The 23,991-nt window shown below is 33.7% G+C and overlaps 1 protein-coding gene across 6 annotated transcripts in view; it reads left to right on the top strand.

The window, feature by feature from the left end:
• Nucleotides 1-23,991, top strand: part of LOC110814953 (RNase L inhibitor protein-like protein) — a 48,357-nt gene that overhangs the window by 7,541 nt on the left and 16,825 nt on the right. For all 6 annotated transcript variants that reach the window (XM_088223421.1, XM_088223419.1, XM_088223420.1 and 3 more), the window contains 5 exons: nt 10,922-10,989; nt 11,345-11,383; nt 16,111-16,247; nt 17,081-17,171; nt 17,398-17,469. In XM_088223421.1, the coding sequence (XP_088079547.1) occupies nt 10,922-10,989; nt 11,345-11,383; nt 16,111-16,247; nt 17,081-17,171; nt 17,398-17,469 (407 nt within the window). The remainder of the gene's footprint in view (nt 1-10,921; nt 10,990-11,344; nt 11,384-16,110; nt 16,248-17,080; nt 17,172-17,397; nt 17,470-23,991) is intronic.

The following is a 23,991-nucleotide window of genomic DNA, read 5'->3' as shown; positions in this document are numbered from 1 at the left end:
TTGTAATAAGGCTATGAACAAAAAAATCAGAGAAAGAATGAAATCTTGTTATTTTCCTTTTTCAACCCATTTTTTCTGGGTCAATGAGGGCTCATTAGCGAGAACCATAAGATCTTTTGAAAAATGTAAAGTAAATTCTGAATTTTTCTTGTTTCTCATTCTTTCACTGATCTGATCTCTTATATCAGAATATTACAAGCATTCCTATTTTTCAGGAATAACTGCGATAAACATCTTAATTCTTGTCGTAACCTCTAGGATCTTCTTACACAACGTATCCTATTCTCTAGGATCATATTACACAGCATCATCTGAACAATTAGAAGTAACCATTATGTTTTTAATAATTTAAATACTAAATAAACTTATTTGGTAATAATCAAGCATCAGCAGTGACAATAAACCTTCAATCCCCTAGCTTCTCCTTCTTTTGGTGTGGACTGAGCAAATCATTCTTTAAAAATACGTAGCATCAGTCTCTCCCTTAGAAAAGAGCTTGTCCTCAAGTAAGAAAGTGGACTATTGAGCTGCCATAAAAGAAGTTCCAGAAGCTTCTTAGGAGATAAACCAGCCCGATGAACAAGAACTTCCTATTGGCATGTTGGAAATGGCAATCAAATATCGGTTGAGAAATAAGTAAGATGTTACCATCACATACTAGAGGAAAATGGAGGTTCCATGGCGATATTACTATGAAAAGGCTTTGAAGCAACATGAAAAAAAGGATTCAAATGTGTCCCTGGAGGAAGATCTGACTTGTTAGCCACAAAATTATCTTCTTAGAAATAGTGACAAGAATGTAACATCTACCTTTGGTTACTGTGTCCCCTCAAAGATTTCTAATGATAAAGTTGCAATTTAAGAATGATTGAATTGGCAACTAGAAAGTAGGAGAGGATGATGATAATTATAAACCAATTTCATAGTAGATTGAGCTTTAAGAAGGCAATTACAAAGCGGACTCAACAATTTGGTCTGGTCCTTCAACTCTTGATCCATAACCTCAAGTTTTGCAAAGCCAGGGTAGTAATCTAGTAGTTAAGGAAAAGAATGGCTATAAGCTTCTTTGAAAGAAGTGGCACGGAGCACTTAATGGAACCCTATATTATAACAATATTCAACCATCAATTGGACCATTTCCCAAGATGATCACCAACAAAGCTCGAATGTACATCTTATTTCTATTCACAACCTCAGTTTGACTGTAAGCTTGTGTATGATAGGCAGATGAAAATGGAAGCTTATTTCCACTTAACTGAAACAATCCATTGAGGTACTGGTAAAGGTATAGTCATTTTTCTATAAGGAACAATTGGTTTTGGTAATGCATGTAATTTGAAGATATTGTCAAAACATATACATGCAACACTAACAGTGACGCAACGATTCTCCATTGGAAAAAAACAATAAGCTTTAGAAAATTGATCAATAACAAAAGCTAAAGTATTTTTACCTTGTTAGGAAGGTAAACCTTACACAAAATTCATAGAAATGTCAATCCATATTTGTGCAATCTTTAACCTTTTGAAGGCAGATCGAGCATTATCCACATGGAAAGAAGTTTTGTTTAACATATTGGTAAAAAGGTGCAATAGTGATTCGATAATCACAAACAAATTGATGATAGTAACTTGTTAACCCAAGAAAACTGCACAAGCCCTTCTTTATAGAAGAAAGAAGCCATTGTAGCATAGTTCATGCCTTACTGGAATCAACTGAGGCATCTTTAATAGATATGATACGTCCAATATAGGTGATATGTGGCTCCCCAAATAGACATTTACTCCTCTTGATGTGCATGGTGTCGGTCGGTTATAAACAAGAAAATCGTTGAAAAACTGCACATTTTCATCAATAAAGTTAAGACACATAATTAGCTAGAACAGACATTAGTTAGCCTAAAAGACATTACCAAATAAGTGACCATGATGAGTCCGAATTGCCTTTTGTTTATGTCAGCAATATGCATTTTGATTTGATGAGAAACCTGTTGTAGGCTCCAACTTAGTAAGAATTTGTCCCATAAAATTCTTCGATATAGTTCTTCAGTTACCGAATTGGCACTTGTCTTTAATAGTTTTGGTATTAAGGCTCGATATCCACACAAAAATGTTATATGCGATAAGCTTTTTAACTAGTAAAATAGGGAAAGAAAAAAGAGATTCACTGAGTCGAGTAGTACCTTGGTCCAGCATTTGGATGCACTGGGCTTCAGTTTCCTCTATCTCTAAGTGAGGAGATTGATGGCCGACCTATGGTAGGAGTAGTCTTAGTCTGTAAAAAATCCTATGGTCATGTTGGCATTAGAAAGCGAGCGCAAGTATCATGCACACCAAATAACTCCACCTACTTTACTTGATAATAGAAGGACATAGTAAGGCAATTAAAATCCAATTAATGGGCCCTAAAATTTATGTGAGATAGCAATAAATATGCTAATCTATGAATCCTTCTGCGGTCAACAACAATAAGTAGAGATTAAAAAAATAGTTCTAAGTTGTACTATAAATAAAATAAGGACTCTTAAAATTAATTCTAGAAATCTAGCAATGGATATGATAATTACTGTGTTAATCCTAGCCCCTACTTAATGCTAAAATTAAATTTTTTTTGGAGCTCTTTGCTCTTGCAATACATGGTAAGGCATTAGCACTAATAAAAGAGTTGATATCACTCTTTCCTCATTTATTGTTTTACTAATTTGGAAGTAAAGGAATTGAAAGGCTTTGATGTGACCTATTCAAAGACCGGTTTTAGACCTCATGTTTTTTAAGCATTGTCTTCTCTCTTTCTAGGGGAATCTTGAGTCTTTTGACATTTTGACTAACTTGTAACATTCTTTTGTATATCAGCATTACTTCTTCGGTGCCCTCGTAGGACGTCTTTTCATTAAAAAATATTATGTGAGCAAATGGTTTCAATTGATAATGATGCATGTACAAGATACCATGTCGGGAAATTGGTTTTGCATCCGAATATTTCTGCTAGTATTCTTTACATATTTCTTGAAAGAAAGCCATATGTGTGGATATTCATTTCTTGTTTCTATTAGCCTCATTCGTGCAATAGAAAAGGAGAATTTTCTCTCTATATTTCAAATATCTGAAGACAACCAGTAAATTTTATTTTTTTGAAATAAAAATATATAGTATATATTAACAAGACACTAAAAAAGGGGTACCACCATGTACAAAAGATTTAAATCATGTTAGCGTATTAATGGCATATCACTAATAATGTCATGTTCTAATAAAATAGAATCAAAATAATGAATCTACCTATTTTTTAATCTATTGATACTATTCTCAAAACTATCAAAAGTCTTACCATTTTTTTCCTTCCAAACGACCAAAAAAATAGTTAAATGAATGAAGTTAGCAATTTTTTTTTTACATATAGCCCATCCTAAGCCCATATTTCTCCCTTAACAGACCCAGCAATGACCCAATAAATATATACTTAACAATTAATTACTTTCCTTTTAGAGGAAGGTTTGACATTTAATTTATTGTAAATTATGAATTAGAAATAAAATCTAATAATGTCAAATTTAACTATTAGTAACAAAAGGAACAACTAATAGTAGCTGAATTTTTTATCAAGTCAAGAATTAAATGCTAAGAATATTTCCATGTAATGCTGAGAATATTTCCATATTAATGCTAAGAATATTTCCACACTCCCTCTCAAGCTGGGTTGAAAATGTTTTTCATCTCAATTTGGACCTTAGGTCACTTTTCTGAATCAAAGTTTTGGTTAGGATGTCTGTAACCTGTGACTTTGTTGGTGTGTAGAGCAGTTGGATAATATTGCTTTATACTTTTTTTTGATGAAGCGACAGCTAATCTTAACATATTTGCTTATGTCATGTTGAACTGAATTCTTGGCAATACTCAAATAGATTGATTATCACAAAAAAACTTCATATAGTACTCTAGCTTATTTCCTAGTTCCTTAAGTAACATTCTGATCCAAATACCTTCCCAAATTGCATTGGCCATAGCATGAAATTTAGTTTATCCACTACTTTTAGAGGCGCCAAATTATCCTTTATATAGGAATAATAACCAGACATTGATCTCCAGTTTGTGATAGATCCCAACCAATTTACATTAATTTCATTTATTTTTCTTATTTTGGAACCTTAATGAACAATAAACTCTTGGTAGGTGTTAACTTCAAGTATCTTAGAATCCTATAAAGCCTCCATATATTCTTCTTCTGGATCATTCATGAATTGACTAACAGCACTAACAACGAATCTAATATTTGGATGTGTGTATAAGATATAGATTTGCTTGCCAATTTTTGTATCGACCTTTAGCAATTGGAGCACCTTCAATTGACATTCCCGACTTAGAGGTGGTGTCTATTGGGGAGTCAGCTAGTTTACATCCCAACATTCAACACTCAATGAGTAAATCTATAATATATATATTTTTAAGACAAATTCTTTTTCCTGATCTTGCCACCTCCATTCTTAGGAAGTATCTAAGATTCATTAAGTTTTCAATCTCGAATTTCTTATCCTGATCTTTTTTCAAATTAATCAGTTTTTATGTGAAATAACTAGTAATAATTATATCATTGACATATGTTATTAGAATTGATTATTGAATATGGTTTGATTTCTTTACAAACAGCTTACAGTCAACTTGATATTAGGAATATCCATATTGTTGTACTACTCTTGTGAATCTTCCGAACCAAGCTTTGGGTGATTGTTTAGACGATACAATGACCTTCTTAACTTGCAAACTTGATGTCTCATATATAGATTTTGAAATCCTAGAGAGATCTTCATGTACACTTCTTTAGCTAGATCTCTGTTTACAAGTACATTCTTCACGTCTAGCTGGAATAGAGACCAATCCAACTTGCAACTAATAATAGGTGATAAGGATAGTGTTTAGCTTAGTCACTGTTTCAAATGTTTTTCATCGTGGATACAACAAGACTTTAGTGAATCCTTCTGCCACAAGTTGTGCTTTGTATTGATCGATGCTTCCATCATCTTTTCACCCTCCTAGATTTTTTTCGGGGGTATTTTTGTAATTTTCCCATATCTGATTCTTTTCTTGGGCTCAAATCTCATCAAAGACATGCCTTCCAAGAAGGACTTCTGAGAGCCTCTTGAACATTCGTAAGAACCTATATTGCATCTAAACTTGTAATGAAGGCTCAAAACTTATTCCTTTTCGTAGAGTAATGGCCAACTCAAATCATTTCTAGAAATTTCAAAAGTGCTGTTACTTTTATTTGATGAATCGGGATTGGACTTTGTTCATGTCCAAATAGTGTTTGAGATTCTTTTTCTGGTGTGCGGACGCGTGACCTCCTTGAATGAGTACAGAGCTTATTGTACATATTGTTTGTTGGTAACTTCAAAGTTGGGGAATTAGACTTAGTAGATGATGATTCATTGTTAGAATTAACACTTTGAGATGCAGGTTCAATGAGATTTAGAAAATTTAGGATTGGTTCTTGTGATGAATTTTTAACATCCTATACATTTGTTATTGTTTTCTCTCTCCCTTAGAATGACAATGCTGGGATAAAGTGGTCGATTCTCAAAGAAAAAGACATCCATAGAATAGTAATATATTTTTTGGGTTAGAGAATAATATTTGTACTTTTTACGATTTAGCGAGTATCCAAAAAATACTTTTTATAGCGCTGAGGTCAAGTTTTCCACGATTATGAGGCGGATATGGACAAAGGCATAACATCTAGATACTTTTAGTGGAGTTGTTAACATAGAGCAGAAAGAAGGATAATGTTTAAGAACTTGGAATGAGGTTTAGAAATTGAGAAAACAGATGACATCTGGTTTATGAGCTAAGCTGCAGTAAGGATGACATCCAACCAAAAATGTTTTGGAACAGGTTGGAATTCTCAAAGAATTGACAGGGCTTTAAGGACACTCTGTTTTTTCTCTCTGCAATTTCATTTGTTATTGTGTGTTTACACAAGAACTTTGATGAATAATTCTTTGATCCAACACATAACTTCCCAGAACATTATTGAAAAATTCTTTGACATTTATTCGTTATGAAGATTTTGATTTTTGTTTGGAATTGATTTTGGATCATTTTGTGAAAATGTTTGAATACTTGCCTAACTTCTGACTTTTCTTTTAGTAAAACAACCTAGATTTTTCTTGATGATCGCACTTGTTTAACATAATTTTTTTTTTTAATTTCAAAAAAAAAGAAAAAACTATATTAAACGAGTAAGATCATCAATAAATGATACAAACTAATAAAACCCAACTACATATTTAACACGAATTGATCCCCATACATTACTATGAGATATTGTTGTTGAATATCATATTTTATTATTTAATTATTTTAGTTATTATTTGATATTATGTAATTAAAACTTTATGAGAATAATAATTTCATATAATTAGAATTCTAATAGAATAAAAATTTTGCTATATGTAGGTTAGAAATTTTATAAATACCGTAAGTGTAATAACATAAAGGGTGAGAAATTAAATTATTATTTTTTCTTTAAAAATCAACATGGTATCAAAACCAAATGAACTTATTTTAGACTTCTAATTTTAGGATTTTTTTCAAACTCTAAAAATAGTAAAAAAAAGCCAGATAAGAGGAAGAGAGCCAAATCAGAGGGGGAGATTGAAACAGGAAGTAGGGGGGCGCCGGAAGGAGCCATGAGTTCGTAGAATCGTGCATCGGGCCGCTGTATGCCGATCGTCTTCTTTGGCCACTCACCATCACGCGGTTCTTCTTCTTCGCTGTCTGGTCGCATCTGGTGCAGGGACGGCTAGTGGCTGCCGTTCTCCTTTCGCGCATACGAGATTTGCATTGCCATGCCGTTGTTGCAATCTGCTTCACCCATATCAGATCCGTCGGACAGATCTCTCCGCATGACTCTCTCTTTCCTTTTCTTTCTCTCTCTCCCAGATCAGATCCGTCGCGCGTAGATCCACACGCGGATAGGAAGCTTTTCTAGTTGCGTCGTGTCGTGCAGATATTCCTGAGCCGAGTTTGAGCCGTTTTGAGTTGAGTTCAAGTTGTTTTTTGAGTTAAGTTCGAGCTGTTTTTTGAGCCGACTTCGAGCCTTTTTGAGCTGACTTCGAGCCGTTTTGAGCTGAGTCTGAGCCGTTTTGAACCAAATCTGAGTCCTTTTTGAGTCAAACCCGAGTCTTTTTTGAGTTGAACCTGAGCCCTTTTTGAGGTGAACCCGAGCAAAACTGCTATCTCGCAGATCTGGTTCCAGTTTGTAGCACTTTTTCTTGCCATTCTTTGACATTGATAAACTGTTGGATGGCTCTTTAAAACTTGATCTGTAAATTGGATTTGTGTAGTATCCCTGCACCAACTTGAGAGGGGTGTTGATTACTATATTTTATTATTTAATTATTTTAGTTTATTATTTCGTAGTATGTAATTAGAATTTTATGAGAATAACAATTTTATATAATTAGAATTCTAATAGAATAAGAATTTTACTATCTATAAGTTAGTAATTGAATAAATACCCTAAGTGTAATGATATAAAAGGTGAGAAATAAACTTATAATTTTTTCCTCCAAAAATCAACAATTGCTAATGGACAAAATGATTTATATGAATGGTTTGGAAATGGATTTCATGTATTTTTTAAAAATTGACGCACTTCATATTGAAATACTTTTAGATTCTTATTTTTCAATAATAACATAAACAACTTTTCAAAATACACAAAGTTGGGATTGCCTGATCAAAAATACCATAACATAATAGCATTATTGGAAGCATTAATTGAAGAGTTAGAGCAACTAGTCTACCAACATGTAGAGCTTGTCTACTTGGAGAGTCATTGCTGGTGGGGAGGTACAATTCTGAATACTCCTTAGCATTGTCAATCTTCATCCGTGTATCTATATCCTAAAATTCATGTGAATTTTCGAAAAATTTAGTGACACAATTATGACTTCGAGTCAATTTGCTGATATATCACAAGTTACACTTTAAGAACAAGTAACATGAAGTGAACTACTAAGTTTTGTGTTAGCTCCACTCTTCCAATTCTAGTGATTTGTGATTGTGTTCCACTAATAGATAGTACGATGTCGGGACTTGACTTGGACATGTGATTCAGCAAACCTAGAATTTGGAAAAAATGTGGAGTTTAAATATTTGTGGGTATTTTTGAGAAAATTGAAAGATTAGAGCAGAGTTTGAAATTGAGAAAACAGAGTGGGGCAGAATGGGAATTTCAGAAAAGAAAAAAGAAGATTTTGAAAGAGAGAAGCGAGTCTTTAGAGAGAAAGAACACATATATGTGAAGGACAGAATATTTTAGAGAGAGAGAAAGACTAGTTTTAGAGGGAGAAAGAAGCTGTAGAGAGAGAAAGAAGCTGTTAGAGAAAAAATGTAGAAATGTGATATTTTATTGCTTGAATTTTGTGAATACATTGTTCGATCTACTATCACTTATTTATATACATGAATTGGTGTAAATTTCTTCATTTGGATTCACCAAACATCGCCGGAAGTCACTGTTCAAAGTTGGGGACGTGTTGATTAGAGGAAGAAGATGAACAGGCATGAGCTGGTTTAAATCTGAAGGAGCGGTTCAACAGAGAAAGTCGGCTTGGTTCTCACAGTAGAGACGATGCTTTAGAGCTGTCCGCGGTTTCACTTTTCTGGATTACTTCAGATGCTGCCGCGTGGCTCGTATCAATTTCAGGAGGGGATTCTGTGAAGTCATTTTGATTTTTGTCTTCCTACTCGTTCTTTGATTCGCTGTATCTTGGCTTATTCTGGGTGTTTGCATCCGGTTCTCAACATACAATCGCTTTTCTTTACATGGACTAAAATTAGCAAAATAACCATGAATCTCTAGTTATATGATTGGAGACACCTGAGTAAACAACCTAGACAACATATTTTTCCTTTTCAACATCAAGGACATGTATGATTTACCTTTGTGAGTCACGGATACTGAGGCTATGGAAGTAGCAGGTGGGTTTTGTTGCTACACAAACAGTTGTTTGAACAATACTAATTGTTCTTTGCTAAAGAGAGATGTTCCACTACTTTCAAGCTTCTCTCTCGAGGTGGCTGAATTACTTTTGCTCTCCCTCATGGTATTAAGTTTTGCATCTTTTAATCTGCCATGCAAATCCAATATTCATCCTCAATATGACCAAGTTTATGACAATGATCACATTTTAGTTTTTCATTCCTTTGTTTTCCAAAGTTGAGTGGTTATTGTTCTTCTCTAATTACAAATATAGTTGCTTCAGAATCATTGGATGAATTATGAGTTTCTATCATGACTTTTCTATGGCTTTCTTCATGCTTAGCTTCAGCAAACGCTTCAAGAGGTCTGAGAATTAGTTGTTTGGAAAGGATCCTTACATGCACATTATGAGTTATTAAGAACTAGTATAATCTTTTTTGTTCCACAAGTTTCTTGTGGTACAAAGCATCATCTGGACGTTATCATTTGTGTTCTTCAAATAAATCAAATTGCTGCCAATTATGGTTTAGTATGCTGAAATATTGGGTGACGGTAAGTTCTCCTTGTTTTTGATCGCAAAAAAGGCATTCAATATCAAAGAGTCAGACATATTCTCCACGTGTGAGTATGACTCCTTTACTGTTTGCCGTAGTTTTGCTTGCAGTTTCATAGGGGAGAAAATCTTTCCCTATTTCATTTGTCATGGAATTAAGTAGCCACGAGATTACTTGGTTATTTTCCATTTTTCATCTTGATTGCTTTGGTTTGACAGCTTCACTGGTAAGGTATTCATCCTTTCCTTTCCGAATATGAAGATGAGGACTGACTGTGACCATTGCAAGTAATTTAATTTAATTTGTGGCTAGTGATCAAGCTGATTTGGAAAGTAAAGGCCTATCCAAGAATTGTTTTCTTTCCTTGGGAGGCAGGTAGAGAATGCATTTTGACCATTGACAAGTTAATGAGAAGGAGCAAGACCATGGTGAATGGGTGTTATCTTTGCAAGAATGCTGCAAAGTTGTGTAATCATATTCTGCTATGGTGCCTGGTGGCATATAATCTTTGGACAAGAGCCTATGGTTTATCAAGAATTAATTAGGTTATTATAGGATCGGTAAGGGATGAGACTCAGGCATGGGAGGGGATTTTTAAAAAAGAAAAATTTGTAAATCTTATTCCATTAACTATTTTTTGGGTGGTGTGAAAAGAGAGAAATAATAGGGTTTTGAGGGGCTTGAAGAGGAGATATACAAAATCAAGAATATATGGTTTTATTATTTTGGTTCTTTGATTTTGGATCATGACTTGTTAGGATGGAAGACTTTGGGAGTATTGTTTATGCGCTAACAGATTTGTAAGTATCCTATAAATGGGTAGCACCCCCTTGGTGCCGTTGATTTAATATATTTTTTACACATTTTATTTTAAAAAAATTTGTGGCTGGTGATGGTGAAGGGCCGACTGTTGAAAGCTTCTGGTTGGCTAATAGGACTCGGATGACATCCATTGAGGGGACTCCTTTCTTAGCAGCCATGGATTTTTTTCTTTTAAAAATGTTGGTTGTCAGAGTTTGAGTTACTCTGATAGCATGTAGAAATGGAGAAATTTCTCTCTATGTTTCAAAGGGCTGAAGACAACCAATATATATGTAATAAATATTTACTTTCCTTTTCTACACGGTTTGAAAATTAATTTACAGTAAATTAGGAATTAGATATAAAACCTGATAATGTCAATCTAGCTATTAATAACAAAAAGGAACAAATAATAATAACTGGATTTTTTTACCAAATCAGGAATTAAATGCTGAGAATAGTTCCATACATGCTCTTGTTCTTTTCATTATATGGTCATAACTGTCTACTGAAACTCTATTTTGCTTTGGTTCTCTAGTGTTTGCTACTATGATACTGATGTATTCTATGCTGTTTTCATCCAGGACTTTGGACAATGTGATGCAAAAAGGTGCACAGGACGCAAACTATTGCGATTTGGCTTGTTGAAAGAAAGTATCTGCTTGGAATATTCTTGTTTTCATGTTCTAATTATGCACATTTGAGTTTTTCTTATCTTTATCTCTTTTCTTTTTTCCCTTAAATTCTATAAATATTTTTGGGATGCAAAAGTGATTTATTAAAAGACAGAAAAATAAGACAAAGACGGAGACCAATGAATCCTCTTGACAAGAAATATATTGCACCCACATTTAATTGTTGTTAGTTGATGAATATTCGTATATATATATTTATATCTTGAAAATTTTGTGAGCTCATCTTGCAATTTGATGGCAACTGCCAAGCATTCATATGCATAATTTAAATGATCTTCTAGGACTCAAAATTGAACTATTTTTCTTGCAGGATTTGCGTGTGGGAGGTGGTTTTGGAGGCATTGTTTTGAGGTACTTCTAGCAACAGTGCCTGCATTTAAATCTTTGTTGGACTTATTCCTCTTAAATTGTATATATACTATCATATATTTTTATGAAAATCTATTTCCTGCTTAAAAATGAGTTTGGGCTTATAGCATATAAAGGAAAGTTGGACAGCATGTGTTGTCAGATAGAATTACTTTGCAATGCCATTTCAGATTGTTGTCATTAATTTAGTTGTTTACAGGTGCATGCTTTGATATTAAAGATGGAAATCTGGGAGATTCATGTCAGGTTCATGTTGGCTAGATTAGGTTTTGGGTCGTTTGAGTCATCGAGTCATTAGATTTCAGATTGACCGGTTTGATCAATTCGAGGTTACTTGAATTTTTGGCTTTTATGAATACCAAATTATTTGACCTTTAGGTATTTAAGTTAAATTTTATATTTTAATTTCCAGTCATTTTAGATTTTTTCCCTTTAATTTTCTAAGCCTGGATCTGATTTGGTTATAGACAAGTTTCATATAATTATACTTTGGGTTTTCAGGTATATTTGTGTTATTTGAGGTTCCATTTTCTAGTTAGCTATAGGTTTTGAGTTAATTTGGTAAAAAGCCCGTAGGATTTGTAATTATCCAAAAACTCGGGACTGTTTGTGTATTAGTCTATTTCTAGCTCGAATAATTCAGGATTTAAGTTATTTTCTTAAAGGAAAGATTTTAGACTGTTGACTATGGGTTACTTAAGTAAACCTTTTAATGGACCTAATTGCATAAATGCCCTTTTAGTTTGAAGGATTGTATATAATGAGAAATTTTCTCTTAATTTTTCTTTTTTAAAAGAATGAAAAAAAGTAGAGTAAGAATAAATTATTTGTCGCTTTATCTTTATTATTCAAGTCAAGAAAAAATGGGAGAAAGCATTAGAGGTTGTTTGGATTTTTTTTGGTTATAAAGCCCATATGACTTTTAGCTCCAAGAAGCAAGCTTGTTACAGTATAGTAATATTTTCGTCATATTTATTTTTTAGAGTAGGTCTTTCTTACATAGTAATTATTCCTCTTCATACTTTTCCTTTTCTTGGTGTAGATATCCTATAAAAAACTATTCTTTTTGCTTCTAATGTATAATAAAGTCAAAATATTTCTTTAGTAAGTACTGGAGAAAAGTTAAAAAGTTTGTTTAAAATACATAGAAAACACAAATAGGTCTTGTAGGGGTGAATTGGGTGATGGCTAGACCAATTCCAACACAAGCTTGCCACAACTCTTAGTCTAAAAAGGACTCACTCTGCCGACTTGAAGGAGAGAAAACATGTGAGAGAAAAATACTCATAGGAAGGAGTCACCCGTGTGGGCGGGACTCTTTTTCTCCCCCACCTCTTGATGACCCATGTGAAAAAGGAGATTCACATGTGGCTGCACATGCTGCAGACTCCTGAGCCTGAATGGTTTTTCCTTGCTTCCTTGTGGGCCTCATTCTTGGATTCAAGCCCTTCTTCTTCATTGATCCACTCTTGAACAAATAATTGAAAGGCTTGTTTGAGCTTTTTGGATCTTGATCTTGTGATTGACCTATTAGGCATCATAATTCCTTTCCCAAGTGATCCAAGTCCATCTTTCATGTCTATTTCTTGAGGTTGCCGTTGGGCTCCATGCGTGTGGAGTTTTGGGTCAAAACCATGGCCCTCTTCATTGTCGCGGGCTTCATCTAACCTGCGGGAATCCCCCATGCCATGGATTCCTTCATTCCTGTGGGATTCTCTTCTATGTCATGGGATTCTTCCATGCTACCTCAGCTTACATCACCTTGCCTTGGCTTAACTTCTCGCCTTGGGATGCTGTTATAGATGTATCATAGATAGGATGTATCTTTATTTGATCTTTTGCACATAAGTTCATATAGGTATTTTTGAGGTAGCTCTAACTCAATGTTGGCTTCCTCCTTTTCAAGTATTTCGTTAAGAATTTTTTGATACAAAATTGTAGATTTGGGGAGTCCAAGTTGGTTTGTCGATTAGATAAGTCTGAGCATAGGTTAAAATAGTCTCCCAAAGATTGGCTTGAAAGTTGTACAAAGTTGTGAGTGTTTGGTTTTGTACCAAAGAGGAGTTGATAACTCTTTTCGTTATCATCATTATGTAGCTAAAAAATTGTTTATTATGCATGTTGGTAGTTAAAACTTTAATGTCCGTTTTCTTATTAATGTTGGTCTATAGTTTATAGTCTTGTAGGAGGTCAAGTGGGTAGTGGCTAGAGTGGTTAAAGAAGAGATGTAGGCATAAAGAGGCATACATGAGGACATCGATCTTAGACTTTGGAGGCCATATGATATTTTTTAGCATTGAGGTAGCTCGAACGAAATTTGGGGCTTTTTTTTACAAACAAAGTGTTTTCCTGATTGTCTAAAAGAGACATGAATATTTGGATTTAAACCTATTGATTCTCCTACATATTCTATTTTCAAACTGGCTTTAAATGAAGATGAACTACTGGAGAGCCCCTGGGTGTTAGGAGAATAGTTGGGAATTGAAGTACCTCATTGTAACTCATTCAGACATTTCACTTGGTATAAATGTTGTAATTCAATTTGCGGACACTCCTCAAACTAGCCTCTATTAACTCATTGTACATATCTTAAAATATGTTAAAGGTGCACTTAGTCGTGGATTATCCTATAAGAACTATGAACATACTTAAATCCAGAGGTGATGGACCCTGATTGGTCTGGTTAAGTTTCAAATGGTGGATTTATCATATGTTATTCTGTTTTTATGGGTAGACAGTGTCATGGAAGAGTAAGAGTATTGACCTATGGCTCAGAAAACTCTCTTTTTTGAAAGAAAAAAAAATGTATGGCTCATAATACTAATGAGTTCATTTGGTTAAAAAGTTTTCTCCACAAGCTTGGTTTTATAATCACAAGCACGAAGTTACTATATGATAGCCAAACAACGATCTAAATTTCTCGTGATCTAGCTTTCATAAGAGAACTAAGCACATAAAGTTGATTGTCATTTTATTTGAGAAAAGCTTATATTCAATGTGATTCAGACAACTTTTATTATATGATAGCCAAACAATTATCTATATTGCTTGGAATTTAGCTTTTTTATGAGAGTTTTAAGCATATAAGGTCAACTGCCACTTTATTTAAGAAACAATTTTACACAATATGATTCAGAAGACTTCTATAAAGTCACCAGAGTAACTAGCTAATATGCTTACAAATCCTTGGGAGGAGCTGTAACAAGTTTAGGCATATGATGATATGTATCTTCTATCTTGAAGAGAGTGGTACAATATAGTATACATTTCTTAATATTTCTTGTATAGGTATTTTTTTATTGTTATTCTTTTATCTTTATGGCTTTCATTCTCTTAGTATAGAGATATGTTAAGGGCTACACAAATGGTAAAATCACATCTTTTTATAAGGTGTATCAAAGAAAAAAAAAAGGAACATTGGAGTCTAATTATTAGAGGATGTAAAATTATGTCATAAGAATAATGTGTATCAGGGTACTGCTGCATATGCTAATGTTATGATAGTTATGGAAAAATATGAGGACAAGCAGTAGGGTAGTTAGGCTAATTCTCGAAATAACTTCCAGAATAATTGTTATCTATTGTCATAAGAACCACTGTTTTTTGAGGATAGATTATTATGAGTAATTTTATGGATAAGTCTGAGCGCTTTATTACTCAAGGAGATAGTAGGATTCTCTTCTAGTGAATCCTTAATGAATCTGCAAGACAGGCAAAGGAAGAAAAACTTACTAATGTCATCAATCTCCCATTCATTTCTATGTTCACAGTCGTGTAATTTGATCTATCAGTAAGGGTGATAGCAAGATCCCTATATCCTCATGTATATTCTCTTTTTAATATATGATGAAGTTATAATATTTTCTTCAACAAAGCTTTAGTGATTTAAGCATTTAAAGTATTGATTCTCAGTGCTTTAAACTCTAGTAAGTTGTCAAGTTTGTGAAGACGTTAGAGCTTTTAAACTGATGAGTAAAATGACAAAAAGGTATAATAAGTTGCTTCAAATTAAAAGTTATCTTTTAGACTCTTAAGAGTATTTTTGCTGCCAGTAGTACTGCAAATAAATTGAAATGAAGTTTAATTTTTTTACTATTAAAATTTACTATTGGAGATATTCATTAATTATGTGTAAGTACATTTTGTTATATTTATGCTATCTCAGAAAAAAGTATAACTACTTATTATGTTGAGAATGGTGTGTTTTTATACATGTAGGTAAGTTCTTTAGTTTTGATAAGGGATATTTGGCAAAAAAAGGTAAAAAGGAGCTTTCAGTTTCTTACTTAAAGCTCTTCAGAAAAAAGCTAGTCTTATACTCGTTTAATACTTTCTTTTCACCTTAAATTTTTTTCTCTGGACTTGAGCAGTGAGAGCAAAATGATAAAGAGATTATTTCAGATTTATTTTTTTTGGTTCAGTTTTTTTGACAGACATGAAATTGAAGAAAATAACAGCAAGGACATTCATGTAATTATTCAAAATAAAGGGGATATTTAAAGCGTATTTATATAATTTATTAGATATGTTTGGTAGTGCATTTTCAGGTGGAAGAAGTGGGTTGTCTGTTTCTGTTATTTGATTGAAGAAATAGAAAGTCCATTCTGCAATGAAAGAGCTTTTGTTTTAGGGGAAGGTGTTCATATGCTTGTGTATCAGTTTCATCTAATTCTACCAATTTTTCTAATGTTTTTAATTCCTATTTGCAGTCCTGTGGGAAGTCATTGCATCTCAAAGGAAGATTACAGCTTAATGAAGAGGAAAGGATTGGCTGTTGTGGATTGTTCATGGGCACGATTGGGTGACGTACCATTTGTGAAGCTACGTAGTGGTGCTTCTCGCTTATGTATGAACTTCATTCCAGCAAATCAATGGCATGTTCATACATATTCTTTTTAAGAATATAGATATCCATTTTTTAATCATTTTGGAATCCCAAAAATCAAGGATGATGAGATTAGGCCAATGAAATTGGGCCATAATGACAAAAAAAAAGTTAAAGACTGGCTGCTTCTTTATGGTACCAGTTATTGCTTTCTGTTTCTTGGGAAAAAATGGTACCAATTGTTGTTTTATTGAATTGGTCTCATTAATAGGCTAACAATCCCCAAAGTATCAATTAGCTGAGAACACATACTAATTTGGGGATGCATTTTTCCTTGCCACCTAAAGTCCTCAAATCAGGGTTCGTTATGTGAACAAAGAACAAGAATATTGAAGAGGAAGGGTGGACATGGTCCTCTTCCATTGCCCTTCCCTTTTGCGGTCCTTGAGTCCCTTCTTCCTATCCTGAACATAATGTTAGATTTAAGTTATTTTTGTTGACATCTAAGTAGAAGCTATAAAAGCTGTATGTTAGTGTTCTTTACCTGCTTCAATTTTAGCTGATGGTGTAAATGAAATGGTACTTGTTTTCATTAATGTAAACCTGTTTTAACTTGTATTATATACTGTTCTTTCTCATTTATGGCAATTTTATTATTTTTCTTGATTTTTTTAATTTGCTATTTTGTCTTGGGTTGTTTCTTAATAAGCCAACTGAATCTAACGTAAAGTCATTGATCTCATCTATCCTTGGGTGATTAACTAGTTGTCTTTATTTTTCTGACCATCTGGTGTGGCTCTATTGTGTTACGTTGTATTCCACGTTATGTGAATATGAAAAATTCCCATTTGCAGTGCCCTGGCTTGTGGCAGCAAATCCAGTAAATTATGGTCGGCCATGTGAACTATCTTGTGTAGAGGCTTTATCTGCAGCCTTACTAATATGGTACGATTCTCGTCCAAAACTTCCATATGGAATACTTTTTCTCTGAGGTATTGATGTGTCTGACTGGAAAATTTTCTTACGGTTGTTAACAAATCTTTTTATGTTCCTTGCTAGCATATGCTTTAGTCTACCTAGTTAAGTAATCAAGTAGCAAAGTGACTAGGATTTGTCCTCGACATGAAAGGTTTTGAAAGCTTTAATATCCACATCTTTCTTCTGTTGGCAGTGGGGAGGAAGAAACTGCAAATTTGTTGCTGGGAAAGTTCAAATGGGGGCATGCTTTTTTATCCCTCAACAGGTACTATCAAGTTGGAAATATTCTCGTGATATGTAAATTTCTAACTCCCTTGCATAATAAATTTAAAGAAATATGGCCAAGGGTGGGAATAGAGACACCGGCAAATGTATAGTGATTAAACAAGGAAAAAAAGATGCGCAAGCTCAAAAAGGGTTAAGAACTATTTGCTTCAAGTTTCAAACAGGTTTAGAAACTATTAGCTTGAGACTATTGGGCTGTGGGTAAATGATCCTACCATCATAGATGACGGGAAGTTACTTGCTTGTAGGTCTATCATCTCATACATATTTGTATATAACTCCTTTTATGGATTGTGAATCCTACTTCACAAATACATAGTTGCAGGTCTACTTGTTTTTCTTCATTAATATTGAAAAAAATAAAAAAAAGGGGGAAACATAGAAGTCTCAAACAAATCCATAAGAATAATAGATAAAATGTATGGAAGAAACCAATGCCCATGAAAGTAGTGGTATTCGGAAACTCATCTTCAATCAACTCCCTTAGCTTTTGTGCTGTTCCTCAAAAAAACAAAAAAGTAATATGGTGTAAAGCAGGCACAAAAAAATTCAAACCAAAATTAAGAAACATCTTGGAAGATTATACTTGGGATAAATGATGTTTATGCTTGAATCTACTAAGTTTTAAGGGGAATTCTGAAGTTATAATATGTTATCATTTGTCACTAACGTGGAGAGTACAAACATTATGGAAGGACCCGAGTGCAAACAGAGAAGAATAGATTAGAAATTACAAAATCTGCAGAGGTGCACGAAGAGAACTATGGAAATGTATGCAGGAAATCCAAACCCAAAGGGTTTTTAATTCTCTCAAACTCTTAGTTAACCAATCACTTTCTTTTCCATCTTCATGCAATTAATTTAGAAATTTTATCTACAACTCTTTGGACTTCCATGGAAGATGAACTATCTATTTACTTGTTCATGTATGTTTTCTTTTTATCTAAATTACCCATCTTCATAAACATAATCAACTAATTAGAAATATTTTGAACATAGTATCACTATCTCTCTCAAAGTTCTATTTATTTCTGTTTCAATATCTATGTTTTCTTTTTAATTTTCTATCTCTTCCTCTTGGTACTCTTACTCTATCTCTCTCAAATCCTTCTATTTTTTATCTCATTCTCTCTCTTTCTCTCGAAGCCGAATCATACATTCTTAAATCAGAACCATATACGCGGGTCATGACATATTACTAGTAAATTTGTCTGCAAAATTTAACATGAAAGCAAATTCTAATGTTGATTTTACTGGTGCTAAAATAAAGTTTGATGGTGGGATTGCACTCACACAGTTTGGTTGAGAAAATTCTCGAAAAATTCAATTACCATGAAAGGTCTCCAGCATCTACTCCTTATAACTTGAGTGTTAAATTGTTAAAGTATCACAACTTAGTTATTCTCAAATTATTGACAATCTGGTATTTGATCCACTGATAAGATCTAGCATAGCTTATATAGTTGGTTAGTTATGCAAATACACTACTAATCCTAGAAATTTTCATTGCATTAGATTCATGTGACTACTCAAAAGGTTAATTGAACTAGGGAAGTTACTTGTTTAGAGGTTTTTATTTGGGGGAGGGTGAGAGGAGGGTGGAAACGACCTATTTTTTCTTTGCAGATGATACTTTATTGTTACCGGATGATAGGGCATTGCACCACATTAGATAGGTATTGGTATGCTTTGAGGCAGTGACGAATCTCAAAATCAACATGTCAAAATCCAAGCTGGTCAAGATAGGGTCAAACAATGAGGCTAACCTAGAGTTCTAGCATGAAAATGCATGAATTTGCCTATTAAATACTTGGAACTACTTTTGGCAGCCAAGTTCAAGGAGATCCATATTTGGGAGTCAGTGATCAACAGATTCGAGTCTAGATTGGCTGGTGGAAAGGGGCTCGCTTCCTAAAGACAATAGATTGACTTTATTAAAAGCACATTCACCAGCATTCCCATTTACATGATGACTCTGTCAATAATGCCTGCTAGTGTGGCAAAAAGGCAGTAAAGAATCCGGTCCAACTTTCTATGAGAAGACATGGTAAAGAAGAGTAAATATCATCTGGTGACCTAGGACAAAGTGAAACAACCATATAGGAGGGGTGGCTTGGGTTTGAGATCCTTTGGAGAGCTGAATGGTGGAAAAGGGATGCATTATGGCATCAATTTCTGAACTAAAGGATTACATGTTAGGCCAAGGTGCTAATGAGGACTGGTGGATAGGGTGGAAGCAAAATTTATATGATTGGGAAATCCTGGAGTATGGAACCTTTCGGAGATGTTATCATCATTAAAGAGGGGTCAGTTTGCTAGTGATAAGCCATATTGGAAACTAAACATTTAGGTATCTTTTTGGTGAAATCATTCTATGAGTTCCTTCACAGGGAAGGCCAATAGATAAGCCATGTTGGCAACCCAAGGATCGCTTTCTTCACATGGGAAGACTGTCCATGGGTCCATTCTTACTCTGGATAAGTTGTTAAGAAGGGAAAAAATCTTGTGGATAGCTACTACTTATGCGTGAGAGAATCTGAGTCCTGCAATCACATCCTTTTATGGTGTCTTTTTGCATACCGCCTTTGGTGCTTGATGTTTAGCTTGTTGGGTGTAACTGGGTCAAAGCCGGTTCTATGAAGGAGTTATGGGCTTGGTTGGCATACAAGAGATAAGCAATTGAGACTCATCTCATTAGCTACCTTTTGAGTGATTTGGAAAGAGAGAAATAGAAGGGCGTTTGAGGACATTAACTGTAATTTCAACAATCTAAAGATCAATGGTTCCATATCCTGAGTTTTTTGTTAGGGGACAACCACTGTGTTCTAGTGAGGATATTGAGGTTCTCATGAATATTTTGGTTAACTTGTAAATAATTGTATATGAATTACTTTCCCTTGGTGCTCTTGAGTATATTTTATACTTCATATTTTTTTAAAAGATAAGAGATACCACAGGGAATCAACCATTAGATGATTGAATTAGCTAGCACTGCTGTTTCTTGGAAATCTAAACATTAGACTTCCATTGCAGATTTCTCTTTGGGATTAGAATTTTTAGCTTTACCTTTTACTAGAGATGAAGAGGAATACTTGCGAAGTACATTATTAAACCATTCTGATATGGAACAAGCTAGTGTTAGATATTGTAATTTTTCAAAAAAATCAAGCAGCAATTTAGAACGCATACTGTAAGATCTACGATGGGAAGTCCACGCCTATAAGATTAGGCATGTTCATGTGAAGGCACTGATTTTTGAATGGGATTCTTGTCATTTTGTATGTGTGTTAGGGACAATTTTGCATTTCCTTTGTCAAAGGGTTTGGGAGATTTGATTCCAACTTATTGAAGTATATAGGTTTAGTGGAAGATAGCAATGTATACACTAAGTTGCTTTGACGGAAATAAGAGTCACTTCAATCTCTTTGATTGCTTGCTTCAATTTATACATGAGTTCAAAGTGTTTGAGGGTGAGATTTTAAAAGTCACTAAGATTGTGTGTGATAAGACACAAACTTGATGGATTTGCTTATCTAAGTGTTAAAGCTAGTTGGGTCATATAAGGCTTGACAAGTTTTTTTATCAGTCAGAAATTTGAGGATCATACAAACTATAGTGTTACATATAGAAGTAGTTTCAAAGAATATATTTAACAATCTTGGTTTTCAGCATGAGCTCCAAATTCAAAGATCGTCAACGTAAGACAGTTGAGGGTTCTAAGTTCGAAGTTGCCAACTTAGTTTTCAAAAAATTATAGTTTGCAAGATGTAAAGGTTTAAACCTTGAATGTATCACTACTAATGCACATTTCTTTCTAGATTTATGATAAAACTTATTTATTTTTGTAAAAGGTTAGGGAAGAAAAATATTAAATAATTCTTGTATCTTTATTGAAATGAAAGTTGGGATATATATACATGTAGATGAATTCATATATGGTAACCAACATAAATTAGCTTAATTATTTTTTTTCTAATTATGCTTACATATTTGGAAAGATAATCATATTATTATGTATAGAGAATATTCTATAATATTCTCACACTTCCCCTCAAGTTAGATTATAAATATTAATCATGCTCATCTTGTTCCGAAAATACTCAATCTGTGTTCCATTTAGAGTTTTGGTAAATATATCACAAAGTTGTTTTCTTATCTTCACATAATTAATAGATATATAAGTTTTTCTAAATTTTTTCTCGAATGAAGTGACAATCAAGCTTGATATGTTTGTTCTCTCATGATACACATGATTTGAGGCGATATAAAGAGCAGGAGATGTGGGATTCAAACTCAATTCATCTAATAGATGATGTATCCATAAGACTTCACATGTGGACTGGGTCATAGCTCTATATTCGAACTCTACGCTTGAGAGACAATTGTTTGTTTCTTACTTTTTCATGATACGAGATTCCCACAACAAAAACACAATAACCCGTAATAGATCTCCTATCAATTTTAAATCCAACTCAATCAGTATTTGTAAAACATTCAATGTGAGTATGCTCATAATTTCTAAATACTATGCCGAGTCCCAGGGCACCTTTTAAGTAGTACAAAATCTGTTTCAAAACCTTCTAATGTTTGACTGTAGTTGCCGACATAAACTGGCTAATAATACTGATATGGTATGCAATATCTAGACGAGTCACAGTGAGGTAATTCAATTTTTCAACTAGTCATTTGTATTTATCTGGATCAAGGGGATTACTATTATTTTTTATAAAATGTACATTTGGTACCATTGGTGTATTGCATGGTTTACCTTCCAGCTTTCCTGTTTCTGAAAATAGATTAAGTACATATTTTCTTTAAGATAATAGAATCCCTTCCTTACTTGTTACTCTGACCGTGAAAAAGTATTTTATCTCTCCCAAATCTTTGGTATTGAACTTGATATGCAATAATGATTAGAGAGAGGATATTCTTGAATGGTCATCTCCTATAATCGAAATATCGTTAGCAAAAATAATAAAAAATATAATACCAGGCTGTTGATTGTATATAAAAAATTGAATGATCGCACTTGCTCTTATTCAATTTGAACTTACATACTACCTCACTAAACTTGTCAAATCATGCACAAGAGCTCTACTTCAAACCATATAAATATTTTTTTTAAATAACAAACTTTCCTGTACTCCCTCTAAGCGACAAATCTAGGTGGTTGCTCTATATACATTTCTTCTAAGAGATCACCATGAAGAAATACATTTTTAATGTTCAGCTAGTGTAAGGGTCAATTTCGGGAGGCTGCAATAGATATGAATAAACGGACAGAGGTAAGGTTAGTCATTGGAGAGAATGTACCAAAATAGTCCACTCTATAAGTCTGAGCATAGTTTTTCGCTACCAGTTGAGATTTAAGTCTCGCCATACAGGCATCTGGATTCACTTTGACTACAAATATCCATTTCCACCCTATAGTCTTTTTTTCTTTGGGTAAATCTACCAGATCTCAAGTATGATTATCATCAAGAGTATTTATCTCCTCAAACATAGCATTACATCAAGTAGGATGATTTAGAGCCGACTTAACTATATTGGGTATAGAAGTTGAATCTATAAAATAATTAAAGTACTAGACGAATGAGACAAATGGTCAAATGATATAAAATTAGCAATGGGATAAGTTGGTGTAAGAATGGTGCATTGATATTTACCTTTACGAAGATCAATGGGAAGATCAAGGTCCTGTGAGGCAGAATTAGATGACAACGGATCTGGAATAGGACATGTATCATTAATTTGTTGTCTTGTAGAATAAATATGAACAATTGGTGGTGGTACTTGGGTTACAGGCACACGAACACTATCATCAACTTGCTCAAGTAGAGTTTGAGGCACATCATCTGGAAGAATACTTTTATCTGTTTGCTCAGTAAAGACATCTAGTGTGAAACTATAAATGAGTTATTCGCCGTCCGCCCATTAACTTGTAGACTTGGACGATGAGGAGAAGAACTATATATTTTCTGAAAAACTACATCAGTTGATACCAAATATTTATTAAGGTCTGGAGAGTAGCACCTGTATTCTTTTTGAATGTAAGAATATCCCATAAATACACACTTCAAGAACTTTGGGTCCAATTTTGTTACAATAGGTCACACATATCGAATATAACAGGTGCTACCAAATATTTTAGGTTAGACCGGAAAGAAAAACTTGTTTGGAAAAAGAAAATTGTAAAGAACATCCCCATTAAATACTGTAAATGGTATACAATAATAAAGAAACAAGCTGTGTAAACAATATCAGCGCAGAATTACTTAGGGACTTGTGTTTGGAATAAGAGGGCTCGAGCAGTTTCAAATAAATATTTGTTCTTCTTCTGAGCGACTCTATTTTGAGATGGTATATCAATACATGAGAATTGGTGAATGATCCCATGTTGAGTCATATAGTTCTGAAATGAATCTGACATATATTACTTGGTATTATCACTTCTCAATACATACACAGAGATATTGAATTATGTCTTGACTTCAGCACAAAA

Source organism: Carica papaya, chromosome 6, assembly GCF_054855325.1.
Source record: "Carica papaya isolate Zhongbai chromosome 6, ASM5485532v1, whole genome shotgun sequence".
In the NCBI taxonomy this organism is placed as follows: domain Eukaryota; kingdom Viridiplantae; phylum Streptophyta; class Magnoliopsida; order Brassicales; family Caricaceae; genus Carica; species Carica papaya.
This window is presented reverse-complemented; position numbering and strand designations above follow the sequence as displayed.